We start from the raw sequence: 17998 nt of genomic DNA on the forward strand, positions 1-17998 counted from the left end.
AGGAAGGACAGGGAACAAGAGGAAATGGGGTGATGAACAGAGAGACAGAGAGAGAGAGATAAAGGGGTGAGAGAGATACACATTGGTGGTAGAGAGAGATATATGGGTAATAGAGAGAGATACATGGATAATAGAGAGAGGGGGGGGGGGTAAAAAGGTGATAGAGAGAAAGAGATAAAGGGGAGAGAGAGAGATAAAGGGGTGATAGAGATAAAGGGGTGATAGAGATAAAGGGGTGATAGAGATAAAGGGGTGATAGAGATAAAGGGGTGATAGAGAGAGAGAGATAAGGGGTGATAGAGAGAGATAAAGGGGCGATAGAGATAAAGGGGCGATAGAGATAAAGGGGCGATAGAGATAAAGGGGCGATAGAGATAAAGGGGCGATAGAGATAAAGGGGCGATAGAGATAAAGGGGCGATAGAGATAAAGGGGCGATAGAGATAAAGGGGCGATAGAGATAAAGGGGCGATAGAGATAAAGGGGCGATAGAGATAAAGGGGCGATAGAGATAAAGGGGCGATAGAGATAAAGGGGCGATAGAGATAAAGGGGTGATAGAGATAAAGGGGTGATAGAGAGAGATAAAGGGGTGATAAAGAGTGAGAAAAAGGAGCAAGAGTTAGAGATAAATATGTGATAGAGAGATAAATGGGTGCTAGAGAGATAAATGGGTGCTAGAGAGATAAATGGGTGATAGAGAGCGATAAATAGGTGATAGCAAGCGATAAATAGGTGATAGCAAGAGAGATACATGGGTGATATAGAGAGAGATAAATGGGTGATATAGAGAGAGATAAATGAGTGATATAGAGAGAGATAAATGAGTGATATAGAGAGATAAATGGGTGATAGAGAGATAAATGGGTGATAGAGAGAGAGATAAATGGGTGATAGAGAGAGAGATAAATGGGTGATAGAGAGAGAGATAAAGGGGTGATAGAGAGTGAGAAAAAGGGGCGAGAGTTAGAGATAAATATGTGATAGAGAGATAAATGGGTGCTAGAGAGATAAATGGGAGAGAGAGAGAGCGATAAATGGGTGATAGCAAGCAATAAATAGGTGACAGCGAGAGAGATACATGGGTGATATAGAGAGAGATAAATGGGTGATATAGAGAGAGATAAATGGGTGATAGAGAGAGAGATAAATGGGTGATAGATAGTGAGAAAGAAAGAGAGATAAATAGGCGATAAAGAGAGAGAGAGAGAAAGGGGTGAAAGAGAGAGAGAAAGGGGTGAAAGAGAGAGAGAAAGGGGTGAAAGAGAGAGAGAAAGGGGTGAAAGAGAGAGAAAGGGGTGATAGCGAGAAAGGATTGATAGCGAGAAAGGGGTGATAGCGAGAAAGGGGTGATAGCGAGAAAGGGGTGATAGCGAGAAAGGGGTGATAGCGAGAGAGAGAAAGGGGTGATAGAGAGAGAGAGAGAAAGGGGTGATAGAGAGAGAGAGAGAAAGGGGTGATAGCGAGAGAGAGAAAGGGGTGATAGCGAGAGAGAGAAAGGGGTGATAGCGAGAGAGAGAAAGGGGTGATAGCGAGAGAGAGAAAGGGGTGATAGCGAGAGAGAGAAAGGGGTGATAGCGAGAGAGAGAAAGGGGTGATAGCGAGTGAGAGAAAGGGGTGATAGCGAGTGAGAGAAAGGGGTGATAGCGAGTGAGAGAAAGGGGTGATAGCGAGTGAGAGAAAGGGGTGATAGCGAGTGAGAGAAGAGGGTGAGAGAGTGAGAGAAAAGGGTGATAGAGAGCTAGAGAAAAAGGGGTGAGAGAGAGAAAGAGAGTAAGGGAAAGGGGTGATGGATAAAGAGAGAGAGAGAGAAAGGAGGGATGGACAATGAAAGAGTAATAGAAAGGTGATGGATATAGAGAGAAATGAGTTATTGGACAAATAGAGCAAAAGGGGTGATGGACAAAGAGAGAGAGAAAGGGGTGATGGACAAAGAAAAAGTGAGAGAAAGGGGTGATGGACAAAGAGAGCGAAAGGGGTGATGGACAAAGAGAGAGAGAAAGGGGTGATGGACAAAGAGAGAGAGAAAGGGGTGATGGACAAAGAGAGAGAGAAAGGGGTGATGGACAAAGAGAGAGAGAAAGGGGTGATGGACAAAGAAAAAGTGAGAGAAAGGGGTGATGGACAAAGAGAGTGAAAGGGGTAATGGACAAAGGGGGGTGGTGAAGGAGAGAGAGGGGGGGGGGGTGAAGGAGAGAGAGAGCGCGAGAGAGAAAGGGGTGAAGGAGAGAGAGAGAAAGAAAGGGGTGATGGACAACGAAAGAGTAATAGAAAGGGGTGATGGACAACGAAAGAGTAATAGAAAGGGGTGATGGACAACGAAAGAGTAATAGAAAGGGGTGATGGATAAAAAGAGAGATAAATGGGTTATTGGACAAAGAGAGCAAAAGGGGCGATGAACAAAGAGAAAGGAGTGATGGATAAAAAGAGAAAGGAGTGATGGATAAAAAGAGAAAGGAGTGATGGATAAAAAGAGAAAGGAGTGATGGATAAAAAGAGAAAGGAGTGATGGATAAAAAGAGAAAGGGGTGATGGATAAAAAGAGAAAGGGGTGACGGATAAAAGGATAAAAACAGAAAGGGGTGATGGACAAAGAGAGAGAGAAAGGAGTGATGGATAAAAAGAGAAAGGGGTGATGGATAAAAAGAGAAAGGGGTGATGGATAAAAAGAGAAAGGGGTGATGGATAAAAAGAAAAAGGGGCGATGGATAAAAAGAAAAAGGGGCGATGGATAAAAAGAAAAAGGGGCGATGGATAAAAAGAGAGAGAGAAAGCGGTGATGAATAAAAAGAGAGAAAGGGGTGATGGACAAAAGGAAGACAGTGGGGTGAGACATAGCATGGGAGAGAAAGGGGTGGTGGACAGAGAAGGAGAGATGGGTGAGGAACACAGAAGACCAAAGGGGACAGAGGTAGTTTAGCTGCTTAACCAATTAAAAAGTTCACTTTTGAGGAAAAAATAATCAATGCACATATTTTTGCAGGGAAAAAAATGTGCAATTCCATTTTCCTAAAGTAGCTGGCAAAGCACTGCACCCATGACCAGTGGATGAGGGGAACATGTGCTGGAACCTAATATGGGTGAAATGTGTAACACATTTGAAAAGGTGAACTTGTCTTTTAAAGCACAAGGCAAGCCTACAGTAACACACATATAATGCAGTCCTAGTGCCACTGCTTCATGACCCTTCTGGCTCTCACTTACTGCCGACAATGCCTCTAGGGTTGATGTGGTGATGTGAAGACATCACCACAAGCATGGTTTGAGAGGCATAGATTAGAGGGCCAACAACACTGCAAAATCGGCAGAGGCAGCACACAGCGTTGTCAGCCATCAACATAAAGGAATCATCACCACAGCACTGGTAGGATCACCTTGGGAATGAGTGGACTATTAATGATAGCAGGTTTAGATGCATAATACAATCCCGATCTTTATGTCAGTACATTTTCCAGGAGGTCTTCTTCATGTTAGATGCATACATCCAATTTAAAAGCAATGATTTACGTTATAAGGGTTAATGATCGTTTCCTGTATGATTCTTCATTACCCTATAAGGGTTCTCCAGGGAATCATTAGTGAATATCAGATCATTAGTTTCGATTTGCTGATGACCTAAAACGAGATGCACCTAATTACTGAAACCACCTCCTTCCGTCCTGCCAATTTATGATATGGCCAATACACAATACTCTCTCCACTCTCATAGCAAACTGGGGAATGTAAAGACTTATTTTCCACTCAGGTAATGATGATCTGACGCAGGACGAAAGACCATAAACAAGCACATGGAAATGACCAAGCAGTTAAAATGACACAAGGGATAAAACTAGTACAGAGTGGATTAAGTTGCCTGTTCAATGCATTATGGGAAAAGGGTGAGAAAGGTAAAATACCTGTGTGCAACACTGACATATGGAAGCTGAACAAGGTTGGCATAAGTTATCCTCTCAGTATGATGACGAAATGCGGTCTAATGGCTGTGGTACCCTCAGATGATGCCAGTTGTGAGAAGGCAAAAAATTGTCCTCGACCTTCCTCATCACTTAACCAATAAAGTTCCTGCATACAGTTGTGGTCAAAATAATAGCAGTCAGACATCACTAACCAGATCAATCACTGTTTTTGGTGGAAATGATATTTCTACATGGCAAATAATTTCCTAGCAGGTGTAGTAGAGTAATAGAAATCCAACAGACCCAACACTCATGACATGCATGCTGCTGATTCTGTGTCATTGAATCACTCATTGAAAGGGGCATGTTCACAATAATAGCATTGTGGAGTTCTATTAGTGAGGTCATTCATTCTTTGAAAAACAGGAGGCAATTATTGCCCTTATTTAAGGAAGGAAGGCAGCAAATGTTGTACATGCTGGTTACAGTGCATTTCTCTCTGAAATTCTGAGGAAAATGGGTCGTTCCAGACATTGTTCAGAAGAACAGCGTACCTTGATTAAAAACTTGATTGGAGAGGGGAAAACACAAAGAAGTGCAGAAAATGATCGGCTGCTCAGCTAAAATGATCGCAAATGCTTTAAAATGGCAACCAAAACCTGAAAGACGTGGAAGAAAGCGAAAAACCACCATTCGAATGGATAGAAGAATAGCCAAAATGGCGCGGACTCAGCCAACAATCAGCTCCAGGAAGATGAAAGAAGGTGTGACGTTCCCTGTGAGGACTGTTACAATTAGAAGACGCCGATGTGAAGCCAAGCTATCTGCAAGAAGCCCCCGCAAAGTCCCACTGTTGGGAAAAAGACATGCTGAAGAGGTTACAATTTGCCAAAGAACACATTGACTGGCCTAAAGAGAAATGGTGCAACATTTTGTGGACTGATGAAAGTAAGATTGTTCTTTTTGGGTCTAGTGGCCGGAGACAGTTTGTCAGACGACCCCCAAACACTGAATTCAAGCCACAGTACACTGTGAAGACAGTGAAGCATGGTGGTGCAAGCATCATGATATGGGGATGTTTCTCATACTACGGTGTTGGGCCTATTTATCGCATACCAGGGATCATGGATCAGTTTGAATACATCAGAATACTTGAAGAGGTCATGCTGCCTTATGCTGAAGAGGAAATGCCCTTGAAATGGGTGTTCCAACAAGACAACGACCCCAAACACACCAGTAAACGTGCAACATCTTGGTTCCAGACCAACAAGATTGACATTATGGAGTGGCCAGCCCAATCCCCGGATCTTAATCCAATAGAAAACTTGTGGGGTGACATCAAAAATGCCGTTTCTGAAGCAAAACCAAGAAATAGAGAAGAACTGTGGAATGTCGTCCAATCATCCTGGGCTGGAATACCTGATCACAGGGGCCAGAAGTTGGGTGACTCCATGCAACACAGATGTACAGCAGTTCTCAGAAACAGTGCGACTACAACCAAATATTCATGAAGTCATTCAAAGGAAAGCAAAATCTTCAAACATTTTTCAGTTTATATAGTGAATGTTTGAGTTTGTAAAGAAGAATACAAACACTGCGATTTTTTTGAACCGTCTAATATTCACTTTTCTTCAATTTTATTTAGAGGAACAACACATTTGATCTATTTTTCTTCATGTTTTGATTTGGAATAGAATGTGTCGTGTTCCCAATGCATTTGTGTGGATGGAAATAAAAGCTATTAGAAGGATTTTCAGCTTTATTCACTTTTTTCAACACACTGCTATTATTTTGAACACAACTGTATATATCATTACTAAACATGTCTTTTTGCAATTTACTATAGATTACTTTATGAACTTTACTTAATCATTATTGCATATAGCACTTTTTGGATTATTTTATGAACTTTATTTAGTAATTAGTTCATAAAATAATCCAAAACGTGCTATGTGCAATAATAATTATTGATTAAATAAAGTTCATAAAGAAATCCAAAAATCCAATAAATAAGGAGGAACCACAGAGGTAAGCAATCCAAATATGCCTGCCGCTTAACTGTGTCAGCAATCCAAAATGTGAAAAATCTTCCGTGCAATCCATCACCACAATGCAGTCACCAGAAGCCAAAGTAAATGAAGCATAATCAAACACTGCAGCCAAAAGTGGGCATTCCCTGGTGCCTTCTTCACCATGAGTCAGATCTCTGGCCAAAGAATCATGCCCTGCTGGGGGAACAGCTCACCACACTGCCAACTTTTTACTTTCCTTCTCGGCAGTCTCACCCAACACTCCAGTGTCCTCTTTTCCTGGCATTTGGATATGCACCAACCAACATTATACCTCCAGAATACTTTGCTCTACGTAAAATCTTCCTTCTACCAGCTTAACCTCAGTTACCAACCAAAATGCTGGTGACTGGGAAGTTCCTGCCAAGTATTAGGCTCCATGCACACGGGGCGTTTTGATAACGCTGGTAACGTTAGCTGTGTAAAGTCGCGTTAAAAACGCGAGTTTTCAGCTCTTTTTAGCGTTTTTCCATTAGCGTTTAGCAGTGTTTTGCCGCTTTTCCGTTTTTTAATGAGTTAGAGCTTTTGACTCTTTAGAACATTGACTACAATCTATGTGTACATGGACACATAGGAGAACATGCTGGGGAGTTTACTGGCTGTAGATAAAAACATCAAAAGCCAAAAACAGCCGCTGTAAAAACGTCCCGTGTGCATGAGGACTTAGCGCACGTGTTATTCTGGCAGAAGGAAGATTTTACGTAGAGCAAAGTATTCTGGAGGTATAATGTTTGTTGGTGCATATCCAAATGCTGGGTAAAGAGGACACTGGAGTGTTGGGTGAGACTGCCGAGAAGGGAAGTAAAAAGCTGGCAGTGTGGTGAGCTGTTCCCCCAGCAGAGCATAATTCTTTGGCCAGAGATTCGGCTTATGGTGAAGAAGGCACCAGGGAATGCCCACTTTTGGCTGCAGTGTTTGATTATGCTTCATTTACTTTGGCTTCTGGTGACTGCATTGTGGTGATGGATTGCACGGAAGATTTTTCACATTTTCAATAATTATTATTATTATACAGGATTTATATGGCGCCAACAGTTTGCTCAGCGCTGTACAATATAACGGGAGACAATACAGCAACAATACAAGAGGGATAGGAGGGCCTGATCCTGGGAGCTTACAATTATTATTATTATACAGTATTTATATAGCGCTAAAAGGTTTGCTCAGCGCTGTACATTATAGTGGGGGACAGTACATGAGACAATACAGTAACAATACAATACATGAGGGGGTCAAGGTCCCTGCTCTTTCGAGCTTACAATCTAGGAGGGAGGGGATAGTAGTACAGGAGGAAGTGGCTGTGGGGGATGGAGTGGTAGGAGGAGATCGGCTGTTAGGTGAGGGCAGGGTAGGCTTCCCTGAAGAGATGGGTTTTCAGGGTGCGCCTAAAGATGAGGAGGGTAGGTGACAGTCTGGTGGATTGGGGTAGTGAGTTCCAGAGGATGGGGGAAGTCCTGGAGACGTCCCGCAGTCGAGCGTGGGAGGTGGAGACCAGGGAGCTAGAAAGTAGGAGGTCTTGTGAGGAGCGAAGATTACGGGTAGGGTGGTATTTGGGTATCAGGTCGATGAGGTGGTTTTGGCTTTGTATGTCTGTGTTAGTAGTTTGAATTTAATGCGTTGGGCAATCGGGAGCCAGTGGAGGGAATGACAGAGGGGGGTGGAGAACACTGAATGGAGGCCAGTGGAGGGAATGACAGAGGGGGGTGGCAGAAGCGGAGCGGTTAGTAAGGTGGATGAATCTGGCCGCTGAGTTCAGGATAGACTGAAGAGGGGATAGTCTGCAATGAGGTAGGCCGGTGAGAAGGGAGTTGCAGTAGTCCAGACGTGAGATAATAAGGGAGTGAATTGCTAACAAAGTTAATTAGCAGGGATTTTTGGATTGCTTATCCCTATGGTTCCTCCTTATTTATCGGATCTTTGGATTACTTTATGAACTTTACTCAACAATTATTTAATATTGCATGTAGAACTTTTTGGATTATTTTATGAACTTTATTTAATAATTATTTTTCTTGCACTTAGCACTTTTTCACTTTATTGGGTGTAATATTTATGCTATTGTTTTATCTCTAGTTACCATATAATATATGCATTAATTGCTTTTGTTTAAAGATTTATAAATTAATTTTCTGATCACTTTTTCTCTTTGGAATGCATGTAATTTGGATTGCACTTTATTTTAGTGCTGCACCATTTCTTATATATATCTTTTTGGGATGGTTTACCTTTAAGTGCTAGCAGTTTTTTCCTCTGAGCGGTTGCCATATTTTGTTTTTTTGTTTGAATACAGTTGTTTTATCCAGCTGTGTTTACTCAGTGCAACTTATAACATCCAAGTGAAAGACACAACACCAACATGTCAGAAAAAAAAAATTGTAAACTCAATCAGGTGTAGCTAATCAGCTTCTCAATGGCACACAAAACCATTTGACTTTCAACTGTGATCAGATGTGGTCATTTTGATTAGATCAGCATGAAGAGAGCTTTCCAGGAGCATCTCAGTCCCTGGCAGTGCAAAAGAAGCAAACAATCAACTATGGGTGGCAAGGCACTGTCAAAATATCCCCAAGATAAAGTTGTAGACAAGCACAAGTCAGGAGATGGATAGAAAAACATTTCAAAGCCTTTATCAATGCCTAGAAACACAGTGAAGTATATTATTAGGAAGTGGAAGGTATTTGGTACAACACAAACCCTCCCAGGATCAGGACGTCACTCCAAACTGAATGAAAGAGCCAGGAGGAAACTGGTCAGAGAAGTTACGAAGAGGCCTATAGTAACTCTGAAGCAGTTGCAGGAATTGACGACAAAGAGTGGTCATTGTGTGCATGTGACACCAGAAATAAGCCGCTCCTCAAGAAAGATCACATACAGTCACCATTGAGCTTTGCAAAAAACTCACCTTGAACATTCTGAGGGCACATGGAAAAAGGTGTTCTAGTCAGACTAAAATTGAACTATTTGGCCTCAACACTAAATGATATGTCTGGTGGAAATCCAATACAGCTCACCATTCAAATAACACCATTCCTACAGAAAACATGGAGGTGGTAATATCCTGTTATGGGGGGTTTCTCTGCAGCAGGGAATGGAGCACTTGTCAGGATAGACTGAAAAATGGATGGGGCAAAATACTAACAAGTTCTTGAGAAATATCTGCTGCCCTCTGCCAGAATGTTGTCAATGGAAAAAGGTTTACCTTCCAACATGACATTGACCCAAAGCACACAGCAAAAATGACCCCACAGTGGTTGGAGGAGAAAAAGGTGAATGCCCTTGCATGGTCTAGTTAGAGCCCAGACCTAAACCCCATTGTATATCTGTGGAATGACTTGAAGACTGCAGTCCACAAACGTCACCATCAAATTTAACTGAACCTAAGCAGTTCTGCAGAGAAAAGCGGGCAAATACTGCAAAGTCTAGATGTGCAAAGTTAGTAGAGACATATAACAGACTAAAGGCTGGAATTAAGGCAAAAGGGAGTTCAACAAAATACTGACACAAGAAGGAAGATCGTTTTTCCAACTCAGTGATTCTGTTTTTTAATGTAATTTCTGACATGTTGGTGTTATGTCCTTCACTTGGATGTTATAAGTTGCACTGATTAAATACAGTTGGATAAAACAAAACCTTTGTTTTCATTTCAGGGGTGATTGTTTTCTATACCCACTGTATGTGCATGTGTTCATTTTGGATATCGATTGGAAAGAACAACAAATAACAACAAATAACCTTTGCTGTATTATACTTGATGAGATATGACACACTTGGATATTTATATTGACTATATAATTTTGCTTTTATACTGAATAAAGTATACTGCAAAAGCATTCTTAAAGTGATTTTAAAGGTTAGTTTTTTTTTTCCAATTAACAAACATGTTATGGTTACTTGCTTTGTGTAATGGTTTTGCACATATCAGCCCCAATCTTCTTCTTCTTGGGTCCCCCGCCGATGCTTCTGGCTGCTCCCCGTTTACCAGTGCACCCAATAGCAAGTTGCTTGCTATGGGGGCACTGGTACGTGCTCGCACCCGAGCCCCGCTCTATGCGTCCATAAGACAGAGCCGCAGCTCGGCTCTGCCCCGCTCTCTCTTCTCCTGATTGACAGCAGTGGGAGCCAATGGTTCCCGCTGCTGTCTCAGCCAATGAGGAGAGAGACCTGGGACAGCTGAGACCTGGGCACATTGCTGGATCGAGAGGGGGGCTCAGGTGACTATAAGGGGGGCTGTGGGAGGTGCAGCACGCAGTTTTTTACCTTCATGCAGAGACCAAGCCTTTGCAGTCACTTTCAAGGATAAGTTCATATTTCGGAACATGTTACACCCATATTCAGAGTGTAACATGTAACGAACAGAAAGGCCCCTACTCCCCATTATGACAGCTAGCAGGGGATCTTCTCCTCCCCACTAGCTGTCACAATTCTTTAAAAAACGTTGCCATGCGGGGCTCCATCCGCCCGGTCGCGTCATTTATTCACGGTGTTCAGTGAATGAATGAACTGCAAGTCCTGACAGCCTTTGCAGCTGTCGGCTTGTAGTTCTCAATGAACTACCGCAGCGTTGTGGAGTGCAGTTGTAGTTCATTGATTCTTCCTGCCAGTGTATCTGCTTACCCATATATCCTGTACGGGCACACAGATATGCTGACAGGTCTGCAGGAGACCTGCATGGAACCAGTGATCTGCTGATTGCTGGTGCAATGCTTTAGAGGCTCCAGAAACATAAAATAATAAATGCAAAAAAAATTATTTTTGTAAAAAGGTGAACTTATATTTTAATATGTGCTGTGCTTACTTAAAAAGATTGTACTGGCAGGTTGATACACTGTGGAGGGGTTTAACCACTTCCCGACCGGCCGTTGTATATAAACGGCCGGACGGTGGCACTGCAGGGTCAGGTGGCTGTTTATAAACTGTCTCCCCGCACCCTGCTTGTGCATGCTCCCTGGGAGCGCGCAGCACCACGATCCGGTGCCCGCTGTGTCCTCCGCATACAGTGGTACACCGATCGAACGGGACCTCTGTGTGAGGTCCCGATCATGTGATCACCGATTGGCCAATCAGTGATCACATGCAGAGTAGTAAGCAAGGATGTCACTTCTGACATCATTGCTTACTACATGTGAAATCTGTGAATGATCACAGAGGTCACATGGTACAAGGCTATTCACAACAGCCTTGTATCATGTGGCAAGCTGTGACCAATCACAGCTCACTCAGTAGTTCTCAATGGCTGCAAGAATGCAGCTAGAGAGAAGGAGAAATGATTGCTTTTGTACAAAAAAAAAAATCTTCATCTCCCCCCCACAAGTAGTACAGTGTCACCATGGTGACAGTGTACTGCTAGGGTGACAGTATGTAAAAGAAGTAAATAAAAAATATTAAAAAAAAAAAGTAAAAAAAAATGTTTAAAAATTATAATTTTTGGTTATAAACGAATTTGGGTTATTTTTTTTTTTTTACTAAAAATATAACGGAATAAATTTTGGCCAAGATTTATGATGAAATACTATTTATTTGCAAACTTTTATAAGAAAAACACTTTTTTACAAAATTTTTGAACTTTTTAATTTACATAGCAAAAAAAATAAAAATGGTGACACTGTACTGCTAGGGTGACGGTATGTTAAAAAAAACACCTCATAAAAAATAATATAAAAAAAATTAAAATGTAAAAAAAAGTTTGAAAAATTGTAATTTTTGGTTATAAACTAATTTTGGGTTATTTTTTTTTTTTTTGCTAAAAAGATAGATTAATACATTTTGGCCAAGATTTATAAAGAAAGAGTATTTATTTGCAAAATTGTATAAGAACATTTTTTTTTTCAAAATGTTTGGAATTTTTCATTTATATAGCAAAAAAATAAAAATTGCAGTGGTGAATAAATACCACCAAAATAAAGTTTTATCTGTCTCAAAAAAATGCTAAAAAATTCATATGGGTCCAGTGTTGCATGACCGCGCAATTGTCATTCAAAGTGTGATAGCACTGAAAGCTGAAAATTGGCCTGGGCAGGAAGGGGGTAAAAGTGTCCGGACCGGAAGGGGTTAAGCACCCTAAACATCTTTTATTGCAAAATAGTGCACATAATAACGGTGCATACCTTTTATTGCTAATTACATGGGACTGCCTTCAGAACCGGTGCAACTAGGTTAATTCCCACTCTTATCAAATGCAAGGAGCGTCCCGATGCCCCATCCAATGAAGAATAAACACACTCCATGCAGACTCTGGAGCACACTGTTAATGTGATGCCATGCAGGATTCCAGTTATAACACTTCTGCTGGACTTAGCTTGTACCAAACACAACACAAGCAGCACGCGGCTACTTACCGGCATCCTGGAGTAAGCGTCAGATGCAGCCTAAGGGCGAGAGCGCAGAACCCCGTGAAATTACAAGGCGCTGATGCATGGGGTGTTAACTCTGCTACTAATAGATACACTTTTAAATGCATGGCCAATTTTCCTATGCATGAGGAAAAAAAAAAATCTTTACAACTATTTATTTTTTTTTTTTTTAGAGAGTTTAGTTCTGCTTTATAGAGTACCTAAATCGAAGAAAAAAAATGTAATATCAGTCCTTAGATGTGGTGGCTTCATTTATGTTCTTTTTTCAGACATTCAGCAAGTACGGGAAGATAGGATTTTTGTACTCACCACAAAATCCTTTATTCCGGTCACATTTACTAAGCAGAGAGAAAACATGTGGCGCACACACCTAGTGCATCATCCAAGGTTTATTGTAGGAATGAAATCATAAAAACATACTCACAGACGAAGCATGTATCTAAAAAGCATAGAAAAATGACAATGGCCACAACGGCAGGCAAGGTGTTCTCACTGTCAGTGCGGTCAAATGGCTGACGCGTTTCGGGGACGAATCCCTTTCCTCAGAGCTGATGACCAACCTCTGATGTTGATGTATGGTGTATGGACAGAAAGAGCCTCGCTGTTGATGCCTAGAGGCCGTTGTGGCCATTGTCATTTTTCTCTCTATCCAGTGGCTGATTTCCCCGTCTGAGGAGGGCTGCACCCCTGGAACATTTCCTTTGGTTGTCGCTGTCCTGGTACCCTTGGCTTCCCTTTTGGCTGTGCATATCCTGAGGCGCTGGAGAGTACATACGATATCACATTTACTAAGCCGTGGGGAAAATGACTGCAACTGCACTTGCAAAATGCATAGTCTATTTGCCTTTAATAGACCAACTCCACTGTTCTCAAGCTTGTAAGGCTCCTTAGGAGCCCTAAGGTCAGATTCACGCCACAGAAATGCGTTCCGGATGTGTTTCTGCATGTGCATTTTTGATGCATTCTGGTGTTTTTTCTCTTTTTTCTTTAAAGTTTCTGGGTTTTTTTTTTTCTGCTGTGTTTCGGTGCATTTGTGATGCGTTTTGCCCCATTCTAGTGCAGTTCCCTGCAGAACAAATGCACCATGTTCTACTTTTATTGACCGTACTGGATCATACAGCAATAGTGTGAGCTTTGTCATTGGAATCCAAATAACCTACAGTTCATGTGTTTCTGATACAGAAAAAAAAAAAACACACACTGGACCGCATGTAGTGTGAACCGGTCCCTAGTCCGGGAACCACTAATATTCAAATGGTCTTGGTTGGCTGACTTCTTCGATGCCTTAGCTTTTGATTAGCGAGGCTGTCCATCATACTAATGGACCAATAGAGAGCTCTAGGAAGTGAAATGGGGAACGGCTAGCTGCATCTTTAGCATCTAAAATTGCTATTTAACTAATATTACTACTGGTACTCCATGGCATTGGGACAGTCAGGAAGCTTTACAGCCTGGCCGACAATGTGCAAGAACATTTAGGGTAGGTTATAAACTGTAAGGTGAGCCTAGGTTCAAGCAATGTGCAGGTTTAGGTTCATTTATAACCTGTTATGTGAACACAAGTGCAGTAAGCCTGCCCTTTACGGCCACGTACTTGCATACAGACTGAAGATGGTGCTACGCGGTGGCACCCATGGTCAGGATTGGTGCTACCATTGGATGGATACAAGGGCAGACTCATTTACTGTCATTGCCCAATCCTGGTACCAATCCTTCCAAACATGAAGTTTGCTAATAAATGCAGTTCAGACATGGAGAACCATTTCCAAAATGAGAAAATGCAGCAACAGAACATTCTAATAACCACCTTATGGAATTTGGGGCTACTGCACCTCACGGCCCAGATTTCTTTACTAAATTCAAGATAATTAAATTGGTTTTAAAGGCAAAACATGTTTTTACCTTAACCTCCCTAGCGGTATTCCCGAGTGTAGCTCGGGGTAAAATGTCTGTACCAAAAGCGGTAACCCCCCCAAGCTACACTCGGGCTTACCATGCAGCGTTGCATAGGGAGTCCCTGCAGCTCTTACCTTGTCCTTCGCTCCCGCGATGTGTCCCCTGCAGCGTCCCCGGCCATCTCCTTCGGCTGATGCCAGCATCTGGCTTCTGTGTTCCGGTCCCTGTGACGTCGGGACGTACAGGCGCCGCCGGCGGCGGCGGGAAATTTGAACATTTTTAAAAAATGTAATTTTTTTCAAAACGATTTTACATAGTAACACATTGCTGTTTCAAACCATTTCACATACATTTTGTCCCGAGTGCTTTGTCCTGCGCCCTGCCTGCATTTTTACTGTTCTTTCTGCCTGGAAACTTAGAAACGTCCATGGCGTCCAAAAAGCGTCCCTTTAGGTCAAAAGCGGTTTCAGACCGGCTAGAGAACAGCGATAGTAAATCAGAACCACTTGCAGAATTGAGTGATAATGATTCGTGGGGGAAATTCGTCATCAGACACTGAAAACGATTCTGCGACTGAGCTCAGTGATGTGCGAACTTGGCGCTCTATTTCAAATTTCAGTGTTTTTGGTTTGATTATATTATTGAATTAAATTTATTATTATATTATTTTTTATGATTATTTATTAAATTATAATTTATGATTTCGTGTTTCAAATTTTATCATATCCGGGATGTTTACTAGACTCCTGTTCGGACAGATTTCAGTGAGTTATTCCTAAATATTACAGCCTACAATAAAAAACTACATATTTCCATGCAAAATAATGGTACCGCTTTCAGCACCAAAAATCTGAAATAATCAGACCGCTAGGGAGGTTAAGGTATTCCCTGCATTAAAATTTTTTTTAAAAAACCCAGTCCCAGTAGTTGTATACCACCCCCTCCCCCTTGCTAAATTCTAATCTGAGTCCTTACTTGATCCATAATTGTGCCCATTTGCAGTGGCTCTCTCCTCTATTCCTGCTCTCTCAGAGCATAGAGGCAGCAATGCAAGCCATTGGCTCCTGCTGCTGTCAGTCAAAACCTGAGAGCAGGGCCAAGCAGCTGTGTGTGTGTCTATGGACACACGCAATAGAGAAAAACAAACAGAGGGCGCACTGGCCTAGTGCATTACCTTAAAAAATATGTTTATTAAATGTTAAAAATAGGTATTGTACTCACAAATTGTCAGTACAGTCAAAGGCACATCATGAAGAAACAGCTCTGTCCAATCCGCATTACGTATCTGTCCGTAATGGGAACTCTGGACATCCAACAGGCTGACGCGTTTCGAGGACTTGCCTCTTCCTCAGAGCCAACACTGGCCGGTGCGCCCTCTGTTTGTTTTTCTCTATTCAGTATATTTGGACTTCCCCGGTCTTTTGAGGGCAGTAAGGTGCGCATATCCCAAGAATTTTGTGATGTGGTCCTAACTATACTGAGTCCATCCCTAAGTGCAGGAGTATCTGGGTTTGCCATTTCTCACTATGTGACTATGAACACACGCAGCCTGGCTCAGAAACATGTTCGCCCATGTGCCCCATAGCACACAGCTTGCTATGGGGGCACACACAGGAAAGGAGGAGCGGGGAGAACTGGCAGGGGGAACTCAAAAGAGGTGGTAAGGGACTGCTCTGTACATTACTATTGCAGGTAAGTATAAACAGGTTTATTATTTTAGGCAAAAAAAATTTAATTTTATAACTAATTTAAGGACAGTTTTTTTTTTTCCAATTTAATACGTCTGATAACCAATATTTAGCTTTCAAATGTGCAGTTTGGAGGCTACCTGCAGCCAGCACATGAATAGGGTTCAGTTCACACTGCAGCTGAAAGTGGACACTTGGCGGGGATTCCAACTGCCTCACTTCACACGAATAGTTAATACAGATACCTGTTATCTATTGCTTTTCTAGTGGATCAGCCACAGGTGGGACAGAAAATGATGCAGTATCTGACAAAGTGTGCACATCATTTTAAAGCAAACCAGTCTTCCTAATGACCATCCCAACCTGCCCCCCCCCCCCCCCCTTTAATATAGTTCACCATTATTCAAGGTTCCAGGTGACTTCCAAATGGGAAGGATTTGAGCAATCAGGGAAGCAGCAATCTTGTAGGTATAGGTATGGGGGTTACCAGAGAAAAGGGTGTGAGGGGGTGGGTTGGAGATTTTATTTTCACAGGTTTGCCTAAGGTTTCCCATTACACCTTAGCAATGCAGAATGTTACTATGCCCTGGGGTTGACTTACTAAAACTGGAGAGTGCAAACTCTGGTGCATCTCTGCACAGAAACCAACCAGCTTTCAGGTTTTTTTTTTTGTTAAAGCTTAATTGAACAAGCTGAAGTTAGAAGCTGATTGGCTACAGTGCACAGCTGCACCAGATTTTGCACTCTTCAGTTTTAGGAGATCAACCCCACTGTGCTGCTTATTAACCTCCCTAGCGGTCTGATGATGTCCATATTTCTGTGCTCAAAGCGGTACATTTTTTTGCATGGAAATATGTATTTTTTTTTATTGTAGGCTGTAATTTTTAAGAATAACTCACTGAAATCTGTCTGAACAAGAGTCTAGTAAACATCCCGGGTATGTTGAAATTTGAAACACTAAATCATAAGTTATAATTTAATAAATAATCATAAAAAATAATAATATAATAATAATACATTTAATTAAATAATATAATCAAACCAAAAACACTGAAATTTGAAATATAGCGCCAAGTTCGCACATCACTGAGCAAAGTCGCAAAAATGTTTTCAGTGTCTGATGAGGAATTTCCCCCACGAATCATTATTACTCAATTCTGCAAGTGGTTCTGATTTACTATCGCTGTTCTCTAGCCGGTCTAAAACCGCTTTTGACCTAAAGGGACACTTTTTGGACGCCATGGATGTTTCTCAGTTTCCAGTCAGAAAGAACAGTAAAAATGCAGGCAGGGCACCGGACAAAGCACTCGGGACAAAATGTATGTGAAATGGTTTGATACAAGAATGTTATACTATGTGATTTTAGTGTATTTATTGAATGTAATTTTTTCACATTTTCAAATTTCCTGCCAGTTCCGTCCCCCGTACGTCCCGACGTCGCAGGGAGCAGAACCCAGAAGACAGATGCTGACATCTGCCCGAGGACATTGCCGGGGACATTGTGGGAGCGCAGGACAAGGTAAGTGAAGAAGAGATCCCGGAGCAACGCTGCAGTGTATTCCCGAGTGTAGCTGAAACTTTACCCCGAACTACACTCGGGAATACATCCAGGGGGGTTAATGTGCATCACATTAAAACGGCCAGTTCTTAAAAAGATTGGCAATGTATCTCAACACTGCATAAACCATAGAGGGACCCCCCCCCCCGTCAGGGCCCCCCTCATGGTGGTGAAGCGCCATGGCCCATGCAACCTTTGAGACCCTAGTAGTTCTGCCACTGGTGTCAGTATTTTTTTTTTATTTTTGTTATTTTATTATTTTTACCATTTTATTTTTTTACAATTTTTTTAATTTCATTTTATTTTTTAGGAGCCCCGTTGGGGGGCTTTGGTGAAATATCACGGGTCTAAACCTTTGAGATAGAGATAGGTGATTAAGCCCAATCCTCCTCCTCTGCAGCCTCAGCTATACAAAACGAATGGACAGGAATAGCTCTCTACAGAGCTTCCTGTTCATTCATCAGCTGAAGCATAGTAAACACGTCAGTGATTGGTAAGGATCGCTGACTCTATTCATTAAGACAAGGAAGGGGCCACATTTAC

General features: G+C 41.9%; 1 protein-coding gene across 1 annotated transcript in view; it reads right to left on the bottom strand.

Annotated features, from left to right (window-relative positions):
* Positions 1 to 8865: 8865 nt before the first annotated feature.
* The window catches only part of LOC149434847 (exocyst complex component 6B-like), a gene marked incomplete at its 3' end in the record, with an annotated part of 116555 nt that continues 107422 nt past the window's right edge, over positions 8866 to 17998 (bottom strand). Inside the window, exons 14-15 of the mRNA XM_089663312.1 lie at positions 12299 to 12328; positions 8866 to 8875 (exon numbers count right to left, since the gene is read on the bottom strand). Of these exons, the coding sequence (XP_089519438.1) occupies positions 8866 to 8875; positions 12299 to 12328 (40 nt within the window). The remainder of the gene's footprint in view (positions 8876 to 12298; positions 12329 to 17998) is intronic.

Source organism: Staurois parvus, unplaced genomic scaffold (assembly GCF_062004578.1).
Source record: "Staurois parvus isolate SC_StPar_1 unplaced genomic scaffold, SC_StPar_1.0 ptg001656l, whole genome shotgun sequence".
In the NCBI taxonomy this organism is placed as follows: Eukaryota; Metazoa; Chordata; class Amphibia; order Anura; family Ranidae; genus Staurois; species Staurois parvus.